The sequence below is a fragment of the Palaemon carinicauda genome, chromosome 1 (assembly GCF_036898095.1).
Source record: "Palaemon carinicauda isolate YSFRI2023 chromosome 1, ASM3689809v2, whole genome shotgun sequence".
Taxonomy (NCBI): domain Eukaryota; kingdom Metazoa; phylum Arthropoda; class Malacostraca; order Decapoda; family Palaemonidae; genus Palaemon; species Palaemon carinicauda.
Window position 1 is genome coordinate 145,153,997 of NC_090725.1, and position 21,762 is coordinate 145,175,758.

The 21,762-nt window shown below is 46.9% G+C and overlaps 1 protein-coding gene across 4 annotated transcripts in view; it reads right to left on the reverse strand.

Annotated features, from left to right (window-relative positions):
- Positions 1-21,762, reverse strand: part of LOC137652381 (UDP-N-acetylglucosamine transporter-like) — a 188,722-nt gene that overhangs the window by 146,207 nt on the left and 20,753 nt on the right. For all 4 annotated transcript variants that reach the window (XM_068385772.1, XM_068385789.1, XM_068385766.1 and 1 more), the window contains exon 2: positions 34-299. In XM_068385772.1, the coding sequence (XP_068241873.1) occupies positions 34-289 (256 nt within the window). In that variant the 5' untranslated portion in view covers positions 290-299. The remainder of the gene's footprint in view (positions 1-33; positions 300-21,762) is intronic.

Here is a 21,762-nt window from a genome sequence, read left to right on the forward strand (position 1 = left end):
ATAAATACAAAATCGTTACCAAAATTTTCTTACCTGTTTCTATGTGCAAGAAGCCAAGTGATAATGTTAGCTTAAGAATTTCAGACAACAAAACAGCTGTGGTAATAATATACTGTTGGTGGTTTCCAGAAGCTGAAGTGCGACTGTACCGTAAAAGCAAAACCATTGTTGATGTTTGAACAGCCAGGACAACCAAACTGAGCGTCTTGATTGAAAAAATATGGTGCTGAAGCCATCTTTTACCCTGCAGGCCTCCATTACTCCTGGCTGTCTTCTTCTGTCCTAACATTATAACATCCCTGGACAATAGAAGTATATTTATTAATACACGTAAACGATACAGAAACAACCAGATTAAGTTAAAACAATATACTAAAATATTAATAATCATACCTGTATTCATTCAGTATCTTTCATCTTGGAAAGGTAAATATATACTCTTGTATACACTACTGATTTTCTAAATTACATTCTTCTTAGGTATTCAAACTCGTAGTGATAGTGATTTAGATAAGATTATTCTTTGACGAAAGCTGGTTTAGTTATTAAAGCTTGTTAAGATAATTTCATTACATGTGGAATTGGGAAAGCTTAGACCCACTAACCTCACCTTACTCTCACATTTTCTTTTAGCTACAGGGACAATTGTGGAGAGAGTTAGAAGTGAAATTATGATAAAAAACTTCAGGGTTGCATATCTAGGAAAAATTAAGTTTACTTTAAAAATTTCTACAGATTGTTTCAATATGAATACAAACCTCACTATTTCATACAGTACAGTATAGGAGAAATCTTTAGATGGGAGATAATTGACTCATCAAACTTAAGAGACTGCTATTCTGTTATCCATTTGATGTTGTCTGCTTTCTAGAAACATGCAAAAGTAGGGGAAGGATAGACTCCTGTACACCAGTGTAAAGTTTAGCACATTTGATGTCAGAGCACTATGCCAGTTAAGTATGAACAAGAAACCAAAATCTTTAGAGAGTCTTACTGGCATTCTGCTGTTGATGATTTCGGGTTCAGAAGACATTTCTGTATATCTATATGACAACAGGTTCTTCTTCAACAAAAAATGTTATTTTCATTAGTAAAATAAATTTTTGAATATACTTACCCGATAATCATGTAGCTGTCAACTCCGTTGCCCGACAGAATTCTACGGAAGGGATACGCCAGCGATCGCTATACAAGAGGGGGGTGTACTCACAAGCGCCACCTGTGGCCAGGTACTGCAGTACTTCTTGTTGACACCACTTCAATTTTTCCTCGGTCCACTGGTTCTATGGGGAGGAAGGGTGGGTCAATTAAATCATGATTATCGGGTAAGTATATTCAAAAATTTATTTTACTAATGAAAATAACATTTTTCAATATTAAACTTACCCGATAATCATGTAGCTGATTCACACCCAGGGAGGTGGGTGAAAACCAGTGTACATGTATATCAAGAAGCTAAGTATCCCGTATTTCATATTATCAGTTATTCAAAATAACAATGAAATTACAAGTACCTGGTAAGGAAGTCGACTTGAGCCATTACTCTGCCTTAAATAAGTTCGTCTTCCTTACTGAGCGCAGCGTTCCTCTTAGGAGGCTGAACAACTCTAAGGTGCTGAAGTATCAAGGGCTGCAACCCATACTAAAGGACCTCATCACAACCTTTAACCTCGGCGCTTCTCAAGAAAGAATTGACCACCCGCCAAATCAACAAGGGTGTGGAAGGCTTCTTAGCCGACCGTACAACCCATAAAAAGTATTCAAGAGAAAGGTTAAAAGGTTATGGGATTATGGTAATGTAGTGGCTGAGCCCTCGCCTACTACTGCATTCGTTGCTACGAATGGTCCCAGGGTGTAGCAGTACTCGTAAAGAGACTGGACATCTTTGAGATAGAATGATGCGAACACTGACTTGCTTCTCCAATAGGTTGCATCCATAACACTCTGCAGAGAATGGCTCTGTTTGAAGGCCACTGAAGTAGCCACAGCTCTCACTTCATGTGTCCTTACCTTCAGCAAAGCAAGGTCTTCTTCCTTCAGATGAGAATGTGTTTCTCTAATCAGAAGCCTGAATAGTAAGAAACTGAGTTCTTAGAACTTGGAAAAGAAGGTTTCTTGATAGCACACCATAAGGCTTCTGATTGTCCTCGTAAAGGTTAAGACCTTTTTAGATAGTACCTAAGAGCTCTAACTGGGCAAAGTACTCTCTCCAGTTCATTCCCCACCAAGTTGGACAGGCTTGGGATCTCGAACGACTTAGGCCAAGGACGTGAAGGAAGCTCGTTTAGCAAAAACCGAGCTGCAAGGAACATGTAGCCGTTTCAGATGTGAAAACAATGATCCTGCTGAAGGTGTGGATCTCACTTACTCTTTTAGCTGTTGTCAAGCACACGAGGAAAAGAGTTTTAAATGTGAGGTCCTAAAAAGAGGCTGATTGGAGAGGTTCAAATCTTGATGACATAAGGAACCTTAGGACCACGTCTAGATTCCAGCCTGGAGTGGACAACCGACGTTCCTTTGAGGTCTCAAAAGACCTAGGGAGGTCCTGTAGATCTTTGTTGGTGGAAAGATCCAAGCCTCTGTGGCGGAAAACCGCTGCCAACATACTTCTGTAACCCTTGATCGTAGGAGCTGAAAGGGATCTTACTTTCCTTAGATATAACAGGAAGTCAGCAATCTGGGTTACAGTGGTACTGGTTGAGGAAACTGCATTGGTCTTGTACCAGCTACGGAAGACTTCCCCTTGAGACTGATAGATTCTGAGAGTGGATGTTCTCCTTGCTTTGGCAATCGCTCTGGCTGCCTCCTTCGAAAAGCCCCTAGCTCTTGAGAGTCTTTCGAAAGTCTGAAGGCAGTCAGATGAAGAGCGTGGAGGTTTGGGTGTACCTTCTTTACGTGAGGTAGACGTAGAAGGTTCACTCCTAGAGGAAGAGTCCTGGGAATGTCGACCAGCCATTGCAGTACCTCTAAGAACCATTCTCTCGCGGGCCAGAGCGGAGCCAACCAACGTCAGCCGTGTCCCTTTGCGAGAGGAGAACTTCTGAAGTACCCTGTTGACAATCTTGAATGGCGGGAATGCATACAGGTCGAGATGGAACCAATCCAGCAGAAAAGCATCCACGTGAACTGCTGCTGGGTCTGGAATCGGAGAACAATACAACAGGAGTCTCTAGGTTATCGAGGTAGCGAACAGATCTATGGTTGGCTGACCCCACAGGGCCCAAAGTCTGCTGCAAACATTCTTGTGAAGGGTCCACTCTGTGGGGATGACCTGACCCTTCCAGGTGAGGTGATCTGCCATGACATTCATACCGCCCTGAATGAACCTCGTTACCAGCGTGAGCTTTCGATCTTTAGACCAGATGAGGAGGTCCCTTGCGATCTAGAACAACTTCACGAAAGAGTCCCTCCCTGCTTGAAGATGTAAGCCAGGGCTGTGGTGTTGTCAGAGTCCACCTCCACCACTTTGTTAAGCTGGAGGGACTTGAAGTTTATCAAGGCCAGAAGAACCGCCAACAACTCCTTGCAATTGATGTGAAGTGTCCTTTGTTCCTGATTCCATGTTCCCGAGCATTCCTGTCCGTCCAAAGTCGCACCCCAGCCCGTGTCTGATGCGTCCGAGAGGAGAAGGCGGTCGGGTTTCTGAACAGCCAAAGATAGACTTCCTTGAGAAGAAAGCTGTTCTTACACCACGCGAGAGAAGACCTCCTCTCTTCGGAAACAGGAACTGAGACCGTCTCTAGCGTCATGTCCTTTATCCAGTGAGCAGCTAGATGATACTGAAGGGGGGGAGGTGGAGTCTCCCTAACACGATGAACAGGGCCAGCGATGAAAGTGTCCCTGTTAGACTCATCCACTACCTGACTGAGCATCGGTTCCTTCTCAGCATGCTCTGGATGCATTCTAGGGCTTGGAAGATCCTTGGGGCCGACGGAAAAGCCCGAAAAGCTCGACTCTGAAGATCCATACCCAGGGAGACAATGGTCTGGGATGGGACGAGCTGAGACTCCTCAAAATTGACCAGGAGGCCCAGCTCCTTGGTCAGATCCATAGTCCATCTGAGAATCTCCAGACAGCGACAACTTGTGGGAGCTCTTAAAAGCCAGTCGTCTGACGGAGCCGGACACAAGATCATGGTACTGCTGCACAGTCTGTGAACTGTCAACCATGGGGAAGCGAGGAAGTACAGTGACAACCCGAAGCTGTCTAGACTGTCTGGGTCGTACAGACAACTCCTTATCGGGTTGCTGAGGTTGCCGCACTGCGTCACAACAAGTCACTTCTGCTGGTTGTTGAACGTCTTCCCAGTGACACACTGACTCCGTAAACAAAAAAATCCTCTAACAAGGACTAAGCTTGGACTGCATGTCTTGCAACCCAGCTCAAGGTCTATGGGAGTAGGTGTGGTAACAGACGGGGTTAGCGACTGAAGTGGAACCATTACCTTCCCTGGGAGCATGTTATGCTTAAATAAAAGTCCATAGGAGGCTACGCAGCTAAAGGCTCCTCTCCAAATGACAGAGTCCTCAAGGGAATATCAGAAGGAGGGAGAAAAGCACTTTCTCATCTACAGGGACCATATCCGAGAAAAGCTAAGTTCTCTCAGTGAGGGTTTCACTGGTGCAAAAGCAGCAGACTAGAAGGCAACGTTATGAAACTGCTTGACAGTCTAGTGAGTTGGCAACAACCAAAGATGTGTGACTGAGAAGCATGCGGTAAGGTATGCAGAGCATGTTGTATGCAGAGCATGCTGTATGCAGAGCATGCTGTAAGGTAAGCAGAGCGTGTTGCATGGCGTGTAACATTTCTCAGAAATTCCATGACCAGTGCTAGAGTGAGTAATATCGTATTACCGTCCATTGAAAGTGCACGTGGCGAGGGAATTGATTTAGACTGTTTTGTTGATGAATTTGATAGCTGGCATGATACTCGTAGAATTAAGCTACACTAAATGTACTATAATCTACTTCACCTCAGGAAAGGGAAACTCGCCCTGTTGGCAACACTGCATTACTTCATGCATGATTGCATGGGGTTAATATCAACATATTTTTGCCATATTTTGCGATTTGTTAAAAATATATTGCAAGGAATACATATATATTTTTATATAAGTAATACAAATAACCTCCATTATCATAATGTTTGTGTAGGCATACATGTATATGATTACAAATGCAAGTTATGAAAGTAATGAGGTGTTATTATTGTCATTTGTTATTCCCAAGTTGAATGGGAAGAAGCTCAAGTTGAGGAAAAAATGGCAGATGCATGCGTTGAGGTGGCTGACTCATAGCATGAGGTTGCTGCCTCAAGAGTTGCGCTTGCTGTAAGGATTGCGGATGCGCAGTAGCAGGTTCCTGAGGAACGAGTTAAGGTTCCTGAGGTGTGAGCTGCGAGAGTTTAGGTAGCGGCTGCGCAGAACGCAGTTCTTGTCTCGCGAGTTGAGGTTCCTGAGGTGCTAGCCTAAGGAGTTGAGACTCTTGCCTTGAGGAGGGTTTAGGTCGCTGCAGCGAGTGCTGAGGTGGCTGCCTCATTGATGGAAGAGGTTGTCGTACCTCAAGAGATTGTTGCCTCGCTGGTGGAACCGCAAGCGGAAGCGGAGGAAGTAAGGCATAAGACTCCTGCTCCCATTGCTGAGGTTGCCTTAAGGAAGGTTAAGGTTGCTGCACAACGCTGGTAACTGGCAACTCAGAACGCAGTAAGGTAGCCTGAGGAACCTCAACTTCGTACGCCTGGCAGACTGGACTGCGGTGAGGCGGAGCTCTCGCAGGAGGAGGCGGAGGTTGCTGCATACCGCTGGTAACTGGCAACTCAGAACGCGGTAAGGTAGCCTGAGGAACCTCAACTTCGTACGCCTGGCAGACTGGACTGCGGAGAGGCGGAGCGTTCGCAGGAGGAGGTGTAACCTTCTCAGCCTGAAACTCACGCATTAAGACCGCAAGCTGCGACTGCATGGACTGCAGCAAAGTCGTCTTGGGATCAACAGACGATAAGGTCTGTTGAGGCAAAGCCTTAAAAGAAGATGAGGTCTGTTGAGGCATCGCCTTACCTCTCTAAGGAGGTGTGCAGTCACCTGATGACTGAGGAGAGTCAGAGCTAACCCAATGACTGCATCCGGGTTGTTGAACTCTAACTTCGTACGTCTGGCATAGGTCTGGACTTTACGTTTAAGAGGTCTTGAGACCTGAGACCAGCGTTTTCTCCCCGAAATTTCTTCTGCAGACGAGCAAAATAAGGGCTCAATCGTCTGCGGGTGGGAGTGACGGTCTTGTAAGACACGCCCGCAACCACCGAGGATACTTCTGTGCGCCGATCAAGGCCTGCCGAACCCTTTTGCCCTTCGACATTGCTTCTCCCCTGGGCTTGGGAGCTTGCAAGAGGTCCCGGACTGGGAGGACGACTGGCACGCACAGAAGTACCCTCACGCACAACACTGACACACTTTGCGCTAATCACTTATCACTTTTGATTTTCTGTTTGCACTTATTTCACTGAACTCGAAACTTTAAGTGGTTTGTACCTGAAACACGCAATTCTATCCTTTGTCAAAAGTTAGTAATTGCGAAAACAGAATTACAATGTAACAGAAAAATCTAATGAAAGATAAATAATTCAGTGGCTGGAAAGAGACTAAACTCTAGAAACGTTTACCTTCTTCCCCTAAAGAGACTAGGGAGAAGAGCAAAAACGATAACAACGTTACTCGCTTGAACGAAACGTTTATCCTCCTCTTTCTCCCTCCGTCTCTATTTCTCTCTCTCTCTCTCTCTCTTGACTTAGAACCTGAGAGAAGAGCCCAATCATATATATCGTTAAAACATATTATTGTTAAAGGAAAATATTTCCCAAAATGAAAAGTTCCTTTATAGAATTAAAACCATTAAGTTAAGAAAGAATGAACAAAACGCTAGACACGGTTACTCTTACTGCAACGTGACACCGTGAAAATTCTCTCTCTATCGTAACGATAGAGCGCAAGTTGAACGTTCTGAACGTCAACAACTGCAGAGACAAAACAAAACGTTAGTTCAACTTTGAAAACAGTACGAGACTATCAAAGAAATTCTTTCAAAAACATTAAAATAGCATAATATGTTAACAGGTAAAACCGAAATGACGGGCTCAATGTTAATTAACTTCGGTACCAAGAAAAGACCGCCTACTATTAGGAAAGGTCGAATATAAACAAATATAAAAATTAATTTTAATAAGTTTATAATAAAAGGAAGTTAATCGAAGAGGCCTATAAAAGGCGGAGAGATATAAAATAAATCTATAACTTTTGTTAAGCAAAATTAAGAAAGAGAGTCTATACTCTCTTAGACACCAACACTACCGTCTAAGGGAAGGGTCGGCCATTTAAAGGTGAAAGAGAGTTCATACTCTCTTCGTCACCATAATTAATCAAATTAATTCCAAAAGTTAGCTAAGCTAATAATAAAACTTCCTGAATAGCGAAAGCTGAAATCTTAGAGCAATACTTCACCAAAAACCGTGAACAAGACTCCAAAATTATAAGCGTATCCATGAACGTCTTGCCGGAAGCACGACAGAGGAAAAATTGAAGTGGTGTCAACAAGAAGTACTGCAGTACCTGGCCACAGGTGGCGCTTGTGAGTACACCCCCCTCTTGTATAGCGATCGCTGGCGTATCCCTTCCGTAGAATTCTGTCGGGCAACGGAGTTGACAGCTACATGATTATCGGGTAAGTTTAATATTGAAAAAATTCAAATTCAAAATATTCATTGAAGTTAATGATACAGTGGTTCCTCTACATACGAATTTAATCCGTTCCACAACCGACTTCGGGTGTAAAAAATGTTCGGATGTAGAAACCAATTTTCCCATAAGAATACATTGAAATAGGATTAATCCGTGGTTGGGCCCAAAAACCTATGATAATTCCTTAATAAATTACTACACATAATTACACATGACAATATGCACTCTAAATTAGATAACAGACATGTAAAAAAGAATAATTATAAAGAAATAATAAATAAGAAACGGGTTTTTAGCGTCACTTTACCTTAGAAAGTCCAGCGCAGGTGTCGGTCTTGCTACACAGAGAGGAGACGGACGGGCGGCGAGGAGGTAGAGAGGGTGACTACGATAAACGTACACTACCGTAACTTATTCTAACTTACACTAAGTGAACTTTAACCTAACTTAGCTTATTTATTTTTTTTTATTTTTTTATTTTATATTTTTTTTTACATTTTCTTTTTTTTTGGGGGATGATTAATTTTAATCACTTTCACTCCCTACACTTGAAATTGATTGAAATTTTTTCTCTTCACTCTTTGCCGTTTTCTTTGAACCACTTCCTTCCTCTTCATCACGAGTTCACTTCGTAGTTTTTTGAAGAAGCTATCGATAGAAAGTTGCTTGGCACGGCTTTTCAGAATGTTTCGAAAATGAGTTAGGCAAACATCATCGAACTGCGCAACTACACGACAAACCTGCAATTTTTTTGGATGGTATTTGTCGATGAAGTCGACCACGTCTTCATATTTTCCTAACACCTCTTTTATTTGCTCCAAACCTAACACATGTTCTACCTCCTCGATCCCTTCCTCGTCATCACTCATGTGCTCAGACATAGCATGGAGTTCCTTGAGCTCCCCTGTAGTAAGCTCGTCGTGATGTTCGGCAACGAGTTCCGTGATGTCATCTGCGTCGACCTCCAGATCCATGGACTTGCCAAGGGAGACGATTTCCTCTACGTCTTCCGCTGCACCCACCACAGGATCAGGTTCGGGGTCAAAACCCTCAAAATCTCAGGGAGAAACTGCATCAGGCCACTACTTGAGGGTTCGTTGAGTTAATTCCACCCAAGCCTGATCTATGATCTTCAAGCAGTGCACGATGTTAAAGTGGCTTTTCCAAAATTCACGCAAAGTTAAGTTTGTGCTTTGCGTGACATTAAAGCACTGCTTGAATAGGTGCTTGGTGAAGAGCTTCTTGAAGTTCGAGATGACTTGCTGGTCCATGGGCTGGAGGATAGAGGTGGTATTCGGTGGAAGATACAGCACCTTTATGAACTTGAATTCTTCAAAGATATCATCTTCAAGTCCGGGGGGGTGAGCGGGTGCATTGTCAAGGCATAGCAGGCACTTTAAAGGCAATTTCTGCTCATGAAGATACTTCTTCACACAAGGAACGAAAACTTGGTTAACCCATTGGACAAAAAACTGCCTAGTGACCCAGGCCTTTGAGTTGGATCGCCAGAAAACATGAAGCTGGTCCTTATCCACATTGTGTGCCTTAAAGGCCCTAGGGTTCTCTGAATAGTAAACCAGTAAGGGCTTGACTTTAAAGTCCCCGCTAGCATTGGCACATAGGGCAAGAGTCAACTGATCCTTCATTGGCTTATGCCCAGGCAATTTCTTCTCTTCGGCGGTGATGTAGGTTCGACTGGGCATCTTCTTCCAAAACAGCCCGGTTTCATCACAATTAAACACCTGCTGCTCTACGTAGCCTTCTTCCTGCACGGTCCTTTCAAAGCTCTTCACAAAGTCAGCTGCAGCCTTTGTGTCCGCACTAGCAGCCTCTCCGTGGTGAACAACTGAATGAATCCCGGACTGTTTCTTAAATTTTTCAAACCAGCCACGAGATGCCTTGAAATCGTCTGAGGAACGTTCGGTTGAACTCTCCCCAGCATCACCCTCAGAGCTCGCCTCCTTCAAGTCAGTGAAGATGGCGTGCGCCTTCTCGCAGATGATAGTTTCGGTGATGGTGTCGCCAACAATCTCTCTATCCTTGATCCAGATTAGCAGAAGTGTTCCATCTCTTCTATGACAGGGCTACGACGTTTTGAAATGATGGTGATCCCCTTGGGAGGTTTCACTGCTTTAATGGCTTCTTTCTGTTTCAAGATTGTCGAGATCGTCGACATATTTCGGCCATATTCTTTTGCAAGTTCACTCTTGCTTTACTTCTAAAGAAAGCATTTCCTTCTTCCTTTTCTCACCACTACCACTACCACTTGCGAAACTAAGCCTTTAAGGACCCATGATTTACGTAAAAAACCGTAAAAGGATGAACGTAAAAAATCACGATTAAAATACAGTTAATAGCAGAACGCACAGGGCACAACCACACGAAGCCGACGAGAACAGAGGAATGACCCAAGCCACGCTAATTGAGGGTCCCTCCGAGGTCGAAGTGCTGCCTTCTATCGGTGGAAATAAAAAATACATCCGGCACTATGAGTACCATCTACGCGTACGGTTACTGTATTGTTTACTTCGGGTGTAGAGTAGGAACGTGTTCGAATTGTACTTCGCGTGTCGAAAAATTCAGATACAACCGGCACGACGAAAACTGCTTACTTCGTGTGTCGAAATAAAAATCGGGTGTAGAGTCGAAAAATTGCTCGAATTATACTTCGGGTGTTGGAAAATTCGGATGTAGATATGTTCGTGTGTAGAGGTTCCACTGTACATCAAAAGTAGCATCTCAGCATGCTGACAAGCCCATTCAGCAGTATCTTGCACAATTTATGATACAACTGGTTTATTTACAAATGTTGTAAAATATCTTTAATGAATGTACTGTAGTTATTAATGGCAAGTCCATAATTGGTGATGGGGGAGAGCGGCAACGTCTGTTCTCCACCCGAGCCAAAAGCAAACTGGGTTCACAGCCAGGGTGTTTGAGCAAGCGAGGTAGCTACTAACCTTCATCCCTCACTAACTAGCGGGTGGGTGGTTAACCCTCGCTAAAAATCTAATGGCTCATCTTTCAGCTTCACCAAAAGTAACATCCCCAATAAATAGCGTTGGTTTGTATTCAATGACGGAAGAAATACAAATTAACTTCCAATTTTGTTATTTGTTCCAATACTGATACAAACCTTTGCTATTTATGTTATTATTATCATTATTACAAGCCAAGCCAAGAGAAGTATGAAAAATATAGAGAGAAAAATGTGGAAGTAAAGCGCAAGGTACGTGAGGCAAAGAGGGCAGCTGGCCTGAGGTGGGGTCAGGGATTGGATCAGTCATATGAAGAGAATAAGAAGAAGTTTTGGAAAGAAGTGAAGAGAGTAAGGAAGGCTGGCGCAAGAATTGAAGAGACAGTGAAAGATGGAAATGGAAGGTTGTTAAAAGGAGAGGAGGCAAGGAAAAGGTGGGCGGAATATTTTGAAAGTTTGCTGAACGTTGAGGATAATAGGGAGGCAGATATAATTGCTGTTCCAGGTGTTGAGGTGCCAGTGATGGGATATGAGAATGAGAGAGAGATTACAATAGAGGAAGTGAGGAGAGCACTAGATGAAACGAGAGTAGGAAAAGCATCTGATATGGATGGTGTGAAAGCTGAGATGTTGAAGGAAGGGGGTGTGACTGTACTTGAATGGTTGGTGAGATTGTTTAATATGTGTTTTGTGTTGTCAATGGTACCAGTAGATTGGGTTTGTGCATGTATTGTACCACTATATAAGGGTAAGGGAGATGTGCATGAGTGTTGTAATTCAAGAGGTATTAGTTTGTTGAGTGTAGTTGGAAAAGTGTATGGTAGAGTAATGATTAATAGGATTAAGGATAAAACAGAGAATGCAATCTTGGAAGTACAGGGTGGTTTTAGAAGAGGTAGGGGTTGTATGAATCAGATTTTTACAGTTAGGCAGATATGCGAGAAATATTTAGCAAAAGGTAAGGAGGTGTATGTTGCATTTATGGATCTGGAGAAAGCATATGATAGAGTTGATAGGGAAGCAATGTGGAATGTGATGAGGTTATATGGAGTTGGTGGAAGGTTGTTGCAAGCAGTGAAAAGTTTCTACAAAGGTAGTAAAGCATTTGTTAGAATAGGAAATGAAGTGAGTGATTGGTTTCCGGTGAGAGTGGGGCTGAGACAGCGATGTGTGATGTCGCCGTGGTTGTTTAACTTGTATGTTGATGGAGTGGTGAGAGAGGTGAATGCTCGAGTGCTTGGACGAGGATTAAAACTGGTAGGCGAGAATGACCATGAATGGGAGGTAAATCAGTTGTTGTTTGCGGATGATACTGTACTGGTAGCAGACACCGAAGAGAAGCTTGACCGACTAGTGACAGAATTTGGAAGGGTGTGTGAGAGAAGGAAGTTGAGAGTTAATGTGGGTAAGAGTAAGGTTATGAGATGTACGAGAAGGGAAGGTGGTGCTAGGTTGAATGTCATGTTGAATGGAGAGTTACTTGAGGAGGTGGATCAGTTTAAGTACTTGGGGTCTGTTGTTGCAGCAAATGGTGGAGTGGAAGCAGATGTACGTCAGAGAGTGAATGAAGGTTGCAAAGTGTTGGGGGCAGTTAAGGGAGTAATAAAAAATAGAGGGTTGGGCATGAATGTAAAGAGAGTTCTATATGAGAAAGTGATTGTACCAACTGTGATGTATGGATCGGAGTTGTGGGGAATGAAAGTGATGGAGAGACAGAAATTGAATGTGTTTGAGATGAAGTGTCTAAGGAGTATGGCTGGTGTATCTCGAGTAGATAGGGTTAGGAACGAAGTGGTGAGGGAGAGAATGGGTGTAAGAAATGAGTTAGCGGCTAGAGTGGATATGAATGTGTTGAGGTGGTTTGGCCATGTTGAGAGAATGGAAAATGGTTGTCTGCTAAAGAAGGTGATGAATGCAAGAGTTGATGGGAGAAGTACAAGAGGAAGGCCAAGGTTTGGGTGGATGGATGGTGTGAAGAAAGCTCTGGGTGATAGGAGGATAGATGTGAGAGAGGCAAGAGAGCGTGCTAGAAATAGGAATGAATGGCGAGCGATTGTGACGCAGTTCCGGTAGGCCCTGCTGCTTCCTCCGGTGCCTTAGATGACCGCGGAGGTAGCAGCAGTAGGGGATTCAGCATTATGAAGCTTCATCTGTGGTGGATAATGTGGGAGGTTGGGCTGTGGCGCCCTAGCAGTTCCAGCTGAACTCGGTTGAGTCCCTGGTTAGGCTGAAGGAACGTAGAGAGTAGAGGTCCCCTTTTTGTTTTGTTTCTTTGTTGATGTCGGCTACCCCCCAAAATTGGGGGAAGTGCCTTTGGTATATGTAAGCTACAACCCTAGTTGGAAAAGCAAGCTGCTATAAGCCCAAGGGCTCTAACATGGAAAAATAGCCTAGTGAGGAAAGGAAATAAGGAAATAAATAAATGATATAAAAAGTAATGAGCAATTAAAATAAATAATTTAAAAACAATAACATTAAAACAGATATTTCCAAAATAAACTATAAAAAGATGACTTAACCCTTAGGAGGCTGGAAGTCCATACCAACTGGCTTTTTGGCATTGACATGGGGTTTTCTCCGTACGAACTTAGCTTGAAATTGGTAGCCACCCTTGCACCTTGCTAAAATATCATGCTGTGCCCGACTAGCGACCTACGCAAGCTGTGTGCCTGTGATGCTAGCAGTGTGACTGGTCCAGGTAAGAGTTCTCCGAGCCATAGGAATCTTCTGAGAGTACCATAGAAATTACCCCATATCCCTCGCAAGAGATAATGGAGACCCAACAAGCATTATTTCTATACTAGGTTACACAAGGGAAAGGGTTTATCTGCCAAAAGGTGAGGCAAACTTTGCTGAGGACCCTGGGTGCTCATTCTCCAAGAGAGAAGAAAGTAGAGAAAAAGAAGAGCCAGTCATTCTTACTTATTCACCCCAGCCTAATCACAGGTAACCTTAACCCTTAACCCCCTGCTACTTGTCCATCAAGGATATTGAGGTATTTAAACAACCTGTTCTGCAGTCACCACAGGACCAATGGGAAAAAGTCTCCATTCTCCTGTGGGTTACCTCTTGCAGGTAGTGGGCGGTGAAGGTTGTCTGACGCTTCCACACACCCACTTGTAGTAACTGCGTCACATAGTTCTCCTTGAATGCTAGGGACGTTGCAATACCCCTAACGTCGTGAGCTCTGGGTCGTCATGTTGGAGGAGGGTCGGGATTCATTGTCAAGTCAATGGTGTTCTTTGTGACCCTCCTCTGGACCTTCCCCATACAGACAAAGAGTGCCAACACTCGGGGATGAACTGCTGCCGTCCTTTTGAGGTAACACCTCAAAGTCCTTAAGGGATATGGTAACAGTTGATCTGGGTCATTGGTTACGAAACAAGGACTCTCAATCCGGAAGGGCCCGAATCTAGGATACAATACTATCGGATTTTGGGTCTTAGCCATAAACTCAGGGACGAAGTTGAGGATTACCTACACCCATCCCCATGCATGGGCAATGTCATAGGAAAGACCAAGCTGTTCCCTAACTCTTTTAGCCAAAGCCATGGAGAGTAGGAACACCGTCTTCAAAGTGAGGTGGCGATCTGTTGTCTGGCGTAATAGTTCATAAGGAGCACCCTTCAGGGACTGAAGGAGGTCAAACCTCTGACTAGGGCAGGTAACTTCGTATGAGGAGAGAGAGTTCGAACGAGGAGGAAATATCTACTCCTTTCAGTTTAAAATCCAGACACAAGGCTGAGTGGTAGCCTTTCACCACCAAAACTGAGAAGAGCATTTCCTCCCGAAGGTGCACAAGGAACTCCGCTATTGTTAGAACATAGTAGTGGCATCGAGGGGAGGGATACCCTTTCCCCGACACCAACCACAAAAGACAGTCCACTTAGCCTGGTAGATTGAAGCCGAAGATTGTCAGAAGCTTTTAGCTTCCCTCTTCACAATATGTCGCAAAAATCCTCTCTGAGTGAGGTGCTGGATAGTCTCCAGGCATGAAGTCATAGCGAAGCTATGGCTTTGTGAAAGATGTTCGCGTGTGGCTGCTTGAGTAGATCGTGTCTTGAAGGGAGCTCTTTCGGAAGTTCCGCCAGGAGCTGCATGAGGTCAGGGAACCACTCTGCGTTATGCCATAGCGAAACTATAAGTCAAGGAAGGATTGTTGGATACAGTATTGTAGTCTTGTTGAGGATTTTACTCATCAGCCAAAACGGTGGTAAAGGCGTAGACGTCGATGTGGTCCCACTGTTGTTGGAATGCATCTTGCCAGAGATCCTGGGAATACAGGACTGGGGAGCAGCAGAGAGAGGGAGCCTGAAATTTGGGAGGTCGCAAGCAAGTCCACAGTCGGGGAACCCCACAAAGACAGGGCTTTATTGGCTACTAGATGATTCAAAGATCCCTTGGAACCCAATATCTAATTCGCTCTGCTCAGGTTGCCCGCTCGCTAGCACATTTCTAATGCCCGGAATGAAGCGGGCCGGTAGGATCACAAAGTTGTCTTCTGTTATCACAATATGACAAAATCGGAGATGATTTGTATTTTTCCTAACGATACAAATCTTTAGCTATTTATTAGGTGTATTACTTTCGGCGAAGCTGAAAGGACGAGGCAAGCCATTAAAATTCAGCAAGAGTTAACTACCCATCCCGCTAGTTAGTGGGAGGGTAAGGGGGGTGGACCTCACTAACCCTACCTCCCACACACCTGTGATTGAGCTCACTTTGCTTGGAGGTTGGACTTAACAGGGGATAGGGTTGGCAGTTTGTATAAATAGCTAAATGTTTGTTTTGTTAAAAAAAAATACAAATTATCTACGAATTTGTCATTTGTTCCGTAACTGGAATACGAACCTACGCTATGTATTAGGGGTGACTCACCCATTAGGAGGGTGGACATCCCTGCCAATCTGGAGTTTTGGCTTTACCCGGGGAATCCTAATCTTGAATAGTTTGGTACCAAATATGCGGAGTCCCTACACCTTGCTAAACCTTGATGTGTGTTGAGATAAGCAGTGTGACTGTTCAGGTAAAAGTTTTTCTGAGAATTTGTAAGAAAATTATATTTTCATAATAAAATGACAAATTCATAGATAATTTGTATTTTTCCTAACTATACAAACCTTAGCTATTTACATGGGGTAATTACTTCGGCGTACTGTAGCTGAATGACGAGCCATAAGAATTTTAACGAGGGTTTACTACCCCTCCGCTAGTTAGCGGGGGGTAGGGAGGGGTAGCTTGCTACCCTTCCCCCTCACACACACCGGAGAATACTCCACTTTAGTAAGAGGTAGGACTTATCTTGGGGGACAGGGCTGGCGGGCAAATATGTGTAAATAGCTAAGGTTTGTATAGTTAGGAAAAATACAAATTATCTACGAATTTGTCATTTGTTCCGTAACTGAAATACAAACCACGCTATTTACATGAGGTGACTTAACCCTTAGGAAGGGTGGTAAGTCCCTGCCATACAGGCTTTGGCTTGCCCGGGGATTCCATAATCGAGCGTTTAAGTACTCGGACAATAGGGAATCCCTGCTCCTCGCTAGCGGTTGTGAAACTGCCGCGGCCTACGTAAGGTGTGTGCGAAGGTGAAAAGTGACTCGTCCTAGGAAGTTGACCTGGAGTTCCTCAGAAGGAAATCTAGGCTAGGACTCTCCCAATACCACCTCGTCAGGGTATGGGGACATGACAGTATTACACTTAATACTAGGAACACAAGGAAGCATGGTCTACCTGCAGTGGTTTGAAGTCAGCTGTGCAGAGAACCCAGGATGCTGCTTTCTCCAAGGGAGGAGAGGATGAAGAAAAGAATAAGGGCCAGACAGATCTTTTCATTCATGCAGACTAACACCGGGTAACAATGCCCTCAACCTTCTGCTACTTGTCCATTAAGGAGCCCGAGGTTTAGACCAGCTGTTGTGAAGCCACCACAGGGCTGATAGAAAATGTATCGAGCCTCCTGTGGGTCACATCTTGCAGGTAGTGGGCTGTGAAGGTGGTCTGAGGCTTCAACACCCCCGCTTGCAGGACCTGCGTCACTGAATGATACTTCATGAAGGGCAGGGAAATAGCTACGCCCTTGACATCATACGCTCTAGGGCGATGTGACGGAGAAGGGTCAGGATTCAAGGCCAGGTGTATTACCTTGCGAATCCAGGCCGAGATGGTACAGTATTCCTGGTGACCCTTTTCTTCAATTTCCCAGTGTCCACGAACCAGGCTTGAACCTGGGGACGAACTGCAGCTGTTCTCTTAAGACGCAACCTCAGACTCCCTACTTGCAAGGTAAGAGATGGTCTGGGTCATCTGTTACAGGACGGAGACTCGAAACCTGGAAAGAGTCGAACCGCGGGTCAGGCACTCCTGGGTTCTGAGTCTTGGCAACAAAACTCAGAGACGAACCTGAACGTTACCTCCCCCTATCCCCTTGAATGGGCGATGTCGTATGAGAGACCATGTGACTCGCTTGGCCGAGGCTAAGGCTAGCAGGAACACTGTCTACCCGGTAAGGTGGTGATCTGGAGCCTTACGTAGTGGTTCGTAGGGAGGTCTCTTTAGAGACTTGAGGACTCGAACCACGTTCGAAGGAGGAGGTCTCACTTCCGACTGAGGACAGGAGAGAAAATGGCTTCGTATGAGGAGAGAGAGTTCCAGCGAGGAAGAAATGTCTATCCTATGAGCCTGAAGGCAAGACTTAAGGCTGAGAGATAGCCTTTCACTGCCGAAACTGAAAGACACATTTCATCCTGCAAATACACGAGGAGCTCCGCTATTGCTGGAAGTGGTATCGTGTGGAGGGATACCCTCTCCACGACACCGACCACAGTAAACTCGCCCCTTCGCCTGGTAGACTACTGCGGAAGACATGCGCAGGAGTCCAGACATCCTGTTCGCAACTTGTTGCGAAAATCCTCTCTCTTTGAGGAGATGCTGGATAGTCTTCCGGCGTGAAGTCAAAGCAAAGTTACGGCTTTGTGGAGCATGTTGGCATGTGGTTGCGTGAGTAACCCGTGACGTGGAGGGAGTTCCCTCGGAGGCTCCGTAAGGAGTTACAGAAGGTCTGGTGAGCCATTCTGCGAGATACCCTAGCGGAGCTATGGAGGTCATTGAGAGACTGACCGAAACTCTGGTCTTGTAGAGTACTCTCCTCATCAGCCAGAACGGGGGAAGGCGAACACATCGATGTTGTCCCACCGTTGTTGGAAGGCATCTCACCAGAGGGCCTTGGGGTCCGGGACCGGGGAGCAGTACAGCGGGAGCTTGTAGATCAGTGCTGTAGCGAACGGGTCCACAGTTGGGAACCCCACAGAGTCAGGACTTTGAAGGCTACTTGAGGATCCAAAGACCACTCGGTATCTAGTATCTGTGTCGCAATGCTCAGACTGTCGGCGAGCACATTCCTTTGCCCGGAATGAAGCGAGCTGCTAGGGTGATCGAGAGGAACTCGGGCCATCTCAGTATCTCTACTGCAAGATGGGATGGCTGTTCTGAAAAAGTACCTGCCTGTCTGAGCATATAAGCCATCACTGTGGTGTTGTCGCTCCTCACAACCACAGAGTAGTCTGCCAGGCTTGGTGGAGCTACCGAAGTGCCAGGAACACGGCCTTCATCTCTAGTAGGTCTAGAGAAGGTATTTTCCTGGTTCTGACCACTGGCCTGAGGTCCTGTGGTTCAGAACGTGGCCCCCCCCCCTTTCTTTGATGCGTCCGAAAACAGATTCAAGTCTGGGAGGAGGACGAGAAGCTCCACTCCCTTTCGTAGATTCTCGTCTGCTACCCACCACTGGAGGTCCGTCTGTTCCGGTTGTCCCATAGGGATCAAGGTGTCCGGGGAGTCGTGTCTCTGACTCCACCGCGACCTGAGTCGCCACTGGAGAGAACTCATCCTGAGGCGACTGTTGGGAACCAGACGGGCCAGGGAGGAGAAATGGTCGAGGAGACGTAACCACGTTTGGGTTGGAAGTTCTTCTCGTGTGAGGAAAGGTCTCGCGACCTTCCTCAGCCTTGCTATCCTGTCGTCTGAAGGGAAGGCTTTGTGGAGATTGGTGTCTATGACCATGCCTAGGTATACCAGACACTGAGAGGGCTGCGGAGAGGACTTCTCGAGGACTACCATGATCCTTAGAACTGGCAAAGTCCGAGAAACTTGTCCCGATGGCGAAGAAGGGTTGCCTTTGAGTCTGCTAGGATCCGCCAGTCGCCCAGGAAACGGAGGAGACGGATGCCGATCCTGTGAGCCCATGAAGAGATCAGAGTGGACACCTCGGCGAACACTTGAGGTGCTGTGGAGAGACCGAAGCACAGCACCTTGAACTGGTATATCTTGTCTTCCAGGCAAAATACAAAGTACTTCCTTGAAGACGGGTGAACCGGGATTTGGAAGTACGCGTCCTTCAGGTCCAGTGTACACATGAAGTCTTGTGGTCTCACTGCAAGACTGACCGTGTCTGCCGTCTCCATACTGAACAGAGACTGTTTGACAAACCCGTTCAGTGTCGAGAGGTTGATGACCAGTCTCCAGCCTCCAGATGCCTTCTCACAGGGAGGAGTCAATTGTAGAAGCCTGGGGACCCATTCACAACCTCTTGGAGGGAGCGTTTCTTCAACATGGTCTGGATTTCTGCCAGGAGGGCCTGCTCCTTTACCGATCCCTACCTAGGGAGGAGGGAGGGGCTCGTTACCCACACTGGATCTATTGAAGGAGGCAAGCTCAGAGAGCTGGCCCTCGGCCTTGTCTCTGGCGCTCTTCATTCCCTGAGACCAGGGCAAAGCTGCACTGGCCCTAGGGAGTACCTGGGTGGCGAAGATTCGGTCCAGGACCGTATCCTTCCCTTTCACGAGGAGGAATCTCTGGGTCTGGGGTCCCCTTGAGGTTCCTCCTGAGGGTCAGGACCTGCCAGAACGTGTGTTCTGACCCCTGGAGCTCTCCTCCTGCTGGACTGGCAGCGAGGTCTCCCATCCCCAGAGGCTCTTCCTGGGGAGACTTGCAGACATTCTCCAAGGGTCCATCTGGTTCCTGTCGGGTCCTTGCGGAAGACTTGGGCCTTCGGTTCCCTCTTAGGAGGGAAACAGGACTCCAGCAATGAAGGGTGTAAGGCTTTCGCCCCCTCCGTACGAGAAGATTTCTCAGGATGAGGCGGGGATGGGTAATGCTCATCTGCAGGGGAGGGGGAGGAAGTCTGAGGAGGGATAGGAGCCTGCGTAAGGATTCGCGAAGAGACAGGATAGTCCTTGGAGGAGATACCACGTCAGGGATTCCTCTCTCCCTCTTCATGGGGGGAAGAAGTTGCTACTGATTAGCGACCCCAGTCAGACAGCACAGGCTTCATAGCCTGCGTAAGCGCTCTGACAACGGTGTCCAACCAGGGTTGCTGACTGACCGTCGCGCTGTCAGATAGTCCCTCTGGAGGGAAGGAGATCATTCGATCCCTTGGAGGAGTAGACACACGAGGGTTCGCCTGTAGAGAATCTGCAATGAAGGGAGAAGCGTCCTTAGACCTGTCCGGAAACCACCCTCCTCCGGAGAGGGCGCTGCTCTGCGCTTGCGGGGAGGGGAACGCGATGGTGGCCTGACCGCCAGAATCCCTAATGTAATTCGGGCGTGATCGTGTTGGAGATCGGTGCGCCGATCACGCTGGTGATCGTGCGAAAAGCCCAATTCTGGGTAGTGCGTGAATGAATCGTGCGTAGCAGGATATTCGCGCTAGCGCGCACACGTACTCGCGTGAGCGTATCAGCTTGCGCGAAAAAGAAGATCGTGGGCGATTGCGTGGGGGAAACCATCCCGCGCGCGGACGATCTTTGGCGACAGAAGGTCACCGGTGCTTGTGCGCGACAGAAGATCGTCGGTGATTGAGCGCAGGAAACCATCCCGAGCGCGGAAGAAATAAACGCGGACGATCTTCGGCGTTTACGCGCGTACGAAGATCGTCGGCGTTAGCGCGAGAGAAGATCGTCGGTGATTGTGAGCGGGAAACCATTGGTGCCCGCGCGCGGACGATCTTCGGCGCTTACGCGTGTGCGAAGATCGTCGGCGTTCGCGCGCAAGAGAAAATAGTCGGCGATCGCACGCGGGAACCCCTCGGCGCCCGCGTGCGAACGATCTCCGACGATCGCGCGCGGACGATCCGCAATGATTGCGCGCGGGCAACCATCCCGCACGCGGACCCATCCCGCGCGCGGACGAGCGGAAAACCGCACGCGGACGATCCGCGATGATCGCGTGAGGGTAACCATCCCGCGCACGGACGAACCTCGATGATCGGGCGCGGGAAACCATCCCGCGGGCGGAACGATCTTCGGCGCTAACGCGCGTTATGAATATCGTCGGCGCTTTCGCGCCTGGCGTGAATCAGAAGATCGTCGGCTAACGATCTTCGACGATCGCGCGCGGTTTTCCCGTGCGCAGACGGACCTTGAAGATCGCGCGCGGGAAACCATCCCGCGCGCGGAGAATCTTCGGCGCTTACGCGCGAGTGAAGATCGTCGGCCCTTGCGCGTTTAGTGTGCAACAGAAGATCGTCGGCGAGAGAGCGCGCGCGCGTTAGGTTGAAGGATCAGCTAATTCGTAGATCAGGAACTGGGATATGTCCCTAAAGGGAGGGCATCCCCTGAAGAGGACCAGGCAAGTCTGCTTCAGAGAGCCGACGATCAATTGGAAGTACTGCTTAACACTCCGAGGAGTGGTCTCTGTGAGGGACCTCTCCCGCAAACGGGAGAGGTGTCCTTCGTAGAAGAGACTTGGAGACACCGCAGGCTGAACCGCTGGTGAGCGCCTGTGCACTATCTCAGGAACTCCAACGATGTGCGCTAATGCGCAGGGAACGTTGGTAGCAGCCTCTGGAACGGGATGTCTCTGGAAGGCAGTCTCAGGAACAGCAGCCGAGCGCTAGCGCGCAAAAGAACGTTGGCGCGCAGGGGATACCTGGCGCTTAAGGGACTTACTCACGATGTGAGAAAGCCTCTTCTGCCCCGGAGGGAATGGAGCCCGCTGGATAACGGGGAGCGTAGGCGCCCAAAGCGCGTCAGCAGCCAGGAACGGATACGGCAGGTCAGCA